This window comes from Poeciliopsis prolifica, unplaced genomic scaffold, assembly GCF_027474105.1.
Source record: "Poeciliopsis prolifica strain line A6 unplaced genomic scaffold, Auburn_PproV2 SCAFFOLD024, whole genome shotgun sequence".
Taxonomy (NCBI): domain Eukaryota; kingdom Metazoa; phylum Chordata; class Actinopteri; order Cyprinodontiformes; family Poeciliidae; genus Poeciliopsis; species Poeciliopsis prolifica.
In genome coordinates this window covers 545499-553381 of record NW_026562399.1, presented here as the reverse complement: position 1 = coordinate 553381, position 7883 = coordinate 545499, and the positions used below count along the sequence as shown (strand labels likewise).

The 7883-nt window shown below is 34.6% G+C and overlaps 1 protein-coding gene across 1 annotated transcript; it reads left to right on the top strand.

Moving 5' to 3' along the window:
* The first annotated feature begins 4546 nt into the window (after window positions 1-4546).
* On the top strand, window positions 4547-7659 carry LOC129370630 (integumentary mucin C.1-like). Its single transcript, XM_055046735.1, has 5 exons — window positions 4547-4630; window positions 5346-5447; window positions 5561-5728; window positions 5843-5959; window positions 6161-7659. The coding sequence occupies exons 1-5, from the start codon at window positions 4582-4584 to the stop codon at window positions 6655-6657; spliced, it is 933 nt and encodes a 310-aa protein (XP_054902710.1). The 5' UTR covers window positions 4547-4581; the 3' UTR covers window positions 6658-7659.
* The last annotated feature ends 224 nt before the right edge of the window (window positions 7660-7883 follow it).

The following is a 7883-nucleotide window of genomic DNA, read 5'->3' as shown; positions in this document are numbered from 1 at the left end:
TCTTACTTTAAATAATTAAAAACATAAATTTGCGTACGGTATTGAAATATTGTCCAGGGACAAAAGAGTTGTCTGTTTATGATGCCTTTTACAATTCAAAACGTTTCCCACACTGTTATATCACTCTTTTATCAAGCATGGGGATTTGCATCATACTTCTATAGAAACACAGTGGCTCTTTGTAATGCTGGCAAAAACTGTTGTGACTGAGAAATGTTTTTAAATATTTCCAGCTTTTTTTTTTTCTGTTTCTCTATGGTATAGAATTTTACAAATGATACAACAAATTGTTTGAGTTCTTTTGTTTTGTTGTTAAGATAAAAACTGCATCTTATTTCTTAATTTTTTTATACATTTATGTCTCATTCAAGAAAATCTTTTGTTGTTTCAGGCAAGTTAGACTTTTTTCTTTGTTCTAAAACCTAAAATGTAGTTTTTCTTTTAACTATAATATTGAATTAAAATGTTTTAATTCTTTAATTCATAACTTTAATGATACTTTGAAGTTCAAAACTGAGCAGATTTATGACACAATCAATATTAGAAAACTACTCATCCAAAATAACATTCTAATTAAGTTAAGTTTCAGAATGTGGCTCTCAAACAGCCATGACTCACTGGTAGTGTCAGAGGTGCCGACTAGATTGTGGTAAAACAGGTTTAGTTTGAGAAGAGCAGCTGAAATTACCTCCAAATTTTATTATTCGTTTGTGGAACATTTTTACCTTTTATAGATTCTGCTTTTGGGCCAGATGAAGATTGCAGTCCTCTTTTGAGATCTTCCATCTGAAAAGGAATGTGCAGCGACTTTATTACTAACCATAATTTCCTCTATTCCAATTTTTCTTAGGATGTCTTTTAAGGAGCATTGTGGAATAATCAATTGCATAATCCAACAAATCAAAGGAAAAGGCAAGACTGAACCTTTACAGAGAAATGCAGCCCAGACTAAGCTGAGAATGTGACTGTTATCACAGGGAGTCAGCTCTCTCTCTTTTGACCCTATCCAACTCTGTATTACAACACAGAAAGCAAACCCTGAAGAAAACAGCAAACCTGTCTAATTTCATTAAGCCCAGAAGATCTTGATGAAACTTCCAGTTAAATTTTAAAGTAAATTCCAAAAGGATATTTTAATTTAATTTAATTTATCAGGGACAGTGCACATTAATGAACAATCAATACTTCTGTACAGACTGTAAATGAGCCAGATTATAGCATAATTGCTAATTTTCATCTGTAGTCCCAAGTCAGGAAGACCCAAACAACAAAAAGACATTATAAACATACAATCAAGAAATCACATTAACAAACATTCAGGAAAAGTAAATAAAAATTAGTTAAAATGAGTATTTTTGACAAACTGGCAAACTTTCAGAATGTTTTCTTTCAAATTTGGTACCAACAATGCTAACATTTGGAAAGGTTGCTTACATACATAGTAATTGAAACCAGATTTGAACATCCACTTTATCTCTTGCATTTGAATGAACCATCAGAGTGCTGAGGGGCGACAAACTCTGTCTTCATCCGCAGTCCCAATTCCTCCAGCAGCAGTGGAGAAGAGAGGATCTCAACATCAAGTCCTGTTGTGCCAACTCCAGTGACTACCGGACTCATCTCTCTCGGTCCGATTTGTCCATAGAACCTGGTTCCACATCAGACACCATAAACCTCCTCAATATTATTTTGGTTGGATCCTTTAGGGGTGAATTGGTGGCGAGGATAGATGCGGTGGACCCAGGATGAAGAGCAAATTATGGTTTTAATAATAAATCATGAAAAGTACAGAACTGCAGGCTGCATAGGTGAGAAATAAAGCAAGGTATCAGACACTGGCAGACGCTTGATAACACTAGACAGGAACACAACAAAATGACAAGACACAACAAGGATCCGATGAGGAGCAGGTGGCAGGTGGGGTTGAGTACACAGAGTGTAATCCAGAGAAAATGAGGGACAGCTGGAATCGATTGTAGTTTTCTGGCCGATCACCGATTACCGGTCTATTATTAATCCTGACCTGGCGATTCCGATACAATTTTTTTTTTTTTTTGTCTAAAATCTTGCTTGATGTAGCAAGAAAGTTGATGAAGTGCCAACAGTGAGATGACTATTGTTGCTAAACATATAGACCTGATCTGTTGGGCCAGACTGCTACTCCAACCTCTCTCACAGCAGAGCAGAAGAAGGTAACACTTGATTTAAATACCTTTGCAGAGGTAGATAAAATCAAAACTTAAATAAGCTTCACATGTAAATATTGGCCGATCACCAATTTCCCAAAATTAGGGAAATTGGCACCGATAAATCTGTGCATCCCTACTGGAAACAATCATGGGGTAGACGCAACACACACAGAAAACCAAATCCTCACATCAGCAGAATTCATAAGTTGGATATTAAGTGGTCCAACACAGTACTGAAGAACAGCAAGACCAAGGATAATAAGTGTTATATGCCGTAAAAACAACAAAAAAAAAAAAAAAACAGGGGAGAGAAAGTGTTATGCTACACACAGACAGAAACAAATAATGTGTGGTTAGTTTGTCTTCTATTTTCATTCCTCTTCCAGACACTCATTTCGCTTGTGTTTTCTCTTCCATATGTTTTGGTATAAAGTGAAGACCAAATTAAGCTTTCTGAAGCTTGCATTGGAAATGAAGCTTCATTACACAACAGTGGACCTTTACAATTGGTGGCTCTTGTCATGTCCTTGGGATGTCTGATTAGTAATTCTTAAATAACAGGCAAAACAGACAAAGGGAGTCAGGGGAAGCAAAGGAATTAAGGTTGGGGATAAAAATCAGCGTCCATGTGGCACCATCCCCAGCACTGTTCACCTCTGATGGCAGAACCCTGCCTCAGCTGCCACCCCTCATCAGTTTGATCTGGGAATGTCTTTCCTGTTACGTAAATCTTCCACCACTCCTTCCAAATGCTAAGAGTCATATGAGCACATACAATACAACAGTGACAGGGTGGCGGCCACTGGATTTTGCACCATCATTCAATAACTGAAAAGGCAACCAAAAGTGCAACATAATTCTTGGTTCCATCTCCATAAAAAGAATGTTTTTGGCTACTTTTGGTTCCTGATATTAGTTTCTGTTATTTGGTGAAGTACTGCTATTCTATGTGAAGGTGAACCCAATATGTTGTCAATGTTGTCAAATAATCAGAAATCAACAATTGACATGACTGCTGACCAGCTGGAAATGTGTCACATGGTAATAAAGCTTCCTACTGATAAATCTGACGAACAGAATTTTAGTTTTGGATTTTTTTTAATGAGTTCTTATTACATTTGACATGGAGTTTTTTGACTGTTTGTTGCTATTTACACATTACTCCAATAAAAGTTCACAATAAACTATATTTAATTAAAGAAAATGATAAAACAGTTATATAAAATAAACTAAAAAGATTATGTTCAACATATAAAATCCATGGGTTTAATATACTATTTAGTTCTCATGGTGATACTGGTGATAAATCAATGCCCACAGAATTAAATATTTGTATTTCAGAAGATTATATTATATTAAACTGCTTCAATTACTGAAATAGTTTAGTGACTATTCATGTGTGGAACTGCGTCATCTGTTATGTCACTATTTATTGTGGCTGCAATGCCTGTTGACATTTTTATACTATGATGTTTCTTTCAGCCAACTGAAGAAAGGTTTCTCCCTGGGAGGAACTAAAGGATCTAATTCCTCAATATTTTTAAGAAAGATATTCTGAAATACAGAGTTTCTTCTTTGAATCTAGACAACACAAAATATAGGAAAAATAGGAATAAAGGGTAATGAGAATAAAAGTTCTCTTAAATATTTTATTTTATTTTGTTTTAATGTTTCATTAAAGGCACAAAATGTTTGTACAGCTCACATTACATACTAAAACATTTTTTGAATTAAAACAGTAGTAAAATATCTTTAAAATGGAATATATTTCCATAGATGGATTGTTTTTCTTGATGTAACAGTTATCAATTTCTTCCAAATTACTGTTTGAACCCAAAATATTTTAGATTTAAAGTCATGAGTTGGGCCACAAAGCAGCTCGTCAGCAATTTCAGAAGAATTTCATTGCTGTGACACTGATTCATGGATCACTGAGAAGAAAATAAAAAAATGTTAATATTTAAATCTACCAGACAGGTTTAGAATTGAAAAAATGACCAGGCTGGTTCCATGTTTTTTTGTCAAACAACAAGGGCGGAGCCAATCTAGAACAATGAAAACAAAGACACAAAATATTTAGAACTTATTTAAGGACAGTCTGTTTTGGTGTTGGGTAACGTAATGATATGTTTCATTGAAGTGAATGACCATTTTCCATTATATACTGCCTTGTATTAAAGGTGTGTTAAGGTGTGTTGACATGTTTTCAGAAACATGTCAACAGAACAGTCAAAGAAACAAATAAAAAAGGAGTTTTTGGGTTGTGGCGCTATGAAAACAGAGACACCTGACCAATGAGGTCATCTGTCCAGTATATAAAGTGCAGCACAACTTTGAAGTTTAGTATCAGAATCCAGGAGAACTCACCAGCAGGATTCATCCGAACATCACCATGACGCAGATTTTTTCTTTGACTCTCATCTGGGCACTCTACAGCACAGGTAACATTAGCTATAATATGTGTAATTTTTATTTAAGTAAGATAACATCACAATTAGACACTCCAGCTTTTTTCAGATATAATTAACCTTGTTTTTCGACTAACAGACAAAACATGTTGACATTAGTCTTTTTTTTATTTATTTGTCAAATATTGGACACAAAAAGTTACAATTTTTACCAGCAGAATTATGATGCTTTTTTATGATTACTGTAGAAGTTAATGTTGTTGTTGGCCTTTTAATAAGTATGTGTCCTTCACTATGTTTCTAGCTTAAACTGGTTCTCGAATAATTAAATTCAACTTCTTTGTCAACTTGCTTTTTCTCTCTAATGCATTCAAATATTTTCTTCCATCAGAGTATATTGTCGAATATGTATTTTAACAAAGTTCTTCGTTCTTTAACAAAGTGGGATGTTCATAATATTCAACTGTTCACTATAGTTCTGTGAATCCCAATAGAAAAACAAATAAATGTAAAACTCTTTAGCTTCCCTAAAACCTAAGCAAACTTCAAAACTTCTGACATATTGGGTACTTATATATATAGTTGTAGTTACAAATTATTCATGCAATCTTTTTGTTGAGGTATTTACTTTGACATTTGAATTTCCTGTAACAATGATATCTGCTTTAGTTTTGTAAAGTAGATCTTTCACTTTGTAACTTGTTACACATATTTCAAACAATTATTTTACATTGATTATTTTCCCCAGCTGGAGCCCTGACATGTATGACCTGCACAGATCAGTCATGTTCAAGCACAACATCACTAACATGTAGCTCAGAGACGATGTGCATAACAGCTACCATACGAGGTATTGTTCTGCTTATGTCTCATTCAACGTTTTGGAATAAACTGCATGTATTTTTTATATAAATAAAATTTTTATATAAATAAAAACCACTAAAGTGTTCTTTGGCTCTACAGCTACTCAACCTGGAACTTCAGTAACACAGCTCTACAAAGCCTGTGCAGCTTCCTCTCTGTGTCCGGCTACAGGCTCCTCAACATTTTCAGTCAACTTGGGATCCCAAAGTGCAATTGCATCTGCTCAGTGCTGCAACACAGACAACTGCAACTCACAGACTCTGCCTGGTAGGTTTCATTGCAAATGTTTGAACAATATGATTATCTGTGTATTTTATTTTATTTATTTATTACTATTATTTTGTATTTATTGATATTGTCAATGTTGTGTTTTAATTCCAGCCCCTACTACTCCGGCTGCAAACTCCCTGCAGTGCATCGTTTGTGACCCCACAACATCTCAGTGCACCACTCCAGTTACCTGTTCAGGAGTTGAGACCAACTGCATCTCAGCAACTTGTAAGACTAGCAAAATACTAACTAATCTTAAGTACATTTTTCTTAATATCAGTGAGAACGAGTATTAATATCTGTAATCTATGCTAGACAGTTAGAAGTTGATTATTAAAAACAATTTTTTCACTGAACAGACAAAGTGGTACTGAGCTGCATTTATAACAAAGATTTAATATAACTATATCCTGCTTTTTACATCAACAGTGAATGACGGAAAAAACACATTTCCTGCACTGGGTTGTGCATCACCAAACACCTGTACAGCTGCTTCAAATCTGGGAAGTTTGCCATTCATGAAGAGTGTTGGTTCAATCACAAGTGGACCAACATGCTGTACAGGCAGTTTGTGCAATAATCCAAGTACAACCACCACAGCTGCACCAACCACTACAACCACCACAGCTGCACCAACCACTACAACCACCACAGCTGCACCAACCACTACAACCACTACAACCACCACAGCTGCACCAACCACTACAACCACCACAGCTGCACCAACCACTACAACCACCACAGCTGCACCAACCACTACAACCACTACAACCACCACAGCTGCACCAACTACTACCACCACTACAACCACCACAGCTGCACCAACTACTACCACCACTACAACCACCACAACCAGTGGTGCCTTTAGCTTCAGACTTGGCTTTCTTCACTTGCTGTTTGTTTGTCTTTATCTTTTAATTATCTAAAGATAAATCAGAGATGTTGCATTTGAAACAAAATTAGAAGAATATGTACATACCACTTTTAACTTGGATTTTAGGTATTCATTAGTATATTATATATGGGATATTAATTTATTTTTCAAGTTGAATAATAATGTATGAATTTATTTTGCATTGATCTGACTCTTGTATTTAAATCTAACAAAAGATAAAATATTATTTCTCAATAATGTATTCTTTTAAATTCTTTAAATGGTTTCCTTGTGCTTTTTAATGTCTCATGTTAAATGAACCTCAATAAATATGAAAAAATGGAAATACAAATTCATAGACGTTTTTGCACCAAATCATATTTAAACTTAGGATTTTGAAATTTTACTTCATTTTCTCAATTAAACAAAATTTTATGGCACTGACCTCTATTAATTAATTTTTCCCTCCCAACTTTCAGTGAAACCAGTGGAAAAAACATTTTTGTTCAATAGCAACAGTTCTTAATTGTGTTAAAATGCTTAAAGGGATATTTTGTGCATAAGGCCAGTTTATAGCACAAATAAGTGATCTTTTACGGTATTGTCCTATGCATATCGTTTATTCTTTGCTGATCATTTTGTTGATTATCAAACAATAATCATGTTCTGTTACTTTGTATTTTTGTGTTTTTATTGTGTAAAGCATTTTACAATGCACTGATACTGAACTATGCTTTACAAATATTTGATTTTATCTCTAGTTTTATCATTATATTTTGCAACATCAGAGAAGTTTATTGCGTAATTTTCACAAGTTGTTGAATCATGTTTAAAGTGCAGTCATGGTTGGTCACTCCCCATGTTAGGGACATTGGACTAGGAAGTAGTTCCTGTGATGAACTCAGTAAATGTGCAGAAACACCAACTGCAGTTCTGGAACAGAGTAAAAGTGTGACTGTGGAACAGGTCACAAAAATAATATACAGACATATCTTCAGTGATTTGCTTTATGTAGTGCTCTCTTACTCTCTCTATACACTGCTCAAAAAAATAAAGGGAACACTCAAATAACACACCCTAGATCTGAATGAATGAAATAAATACGAAAATAATTTCCACCTGTTGTCTATTCCATTTACACAACAGCAGGTGATATTGATTGTCAATCAGTGTTGCTTTCTAAGTGGACAGTTTGATTTCACAGAAGTTTGATTTACTTGGAGTTATATTGTGTTGTTTGAGTGTTCCCTTTATTTTTTTTGAGCAGTATATTTTATA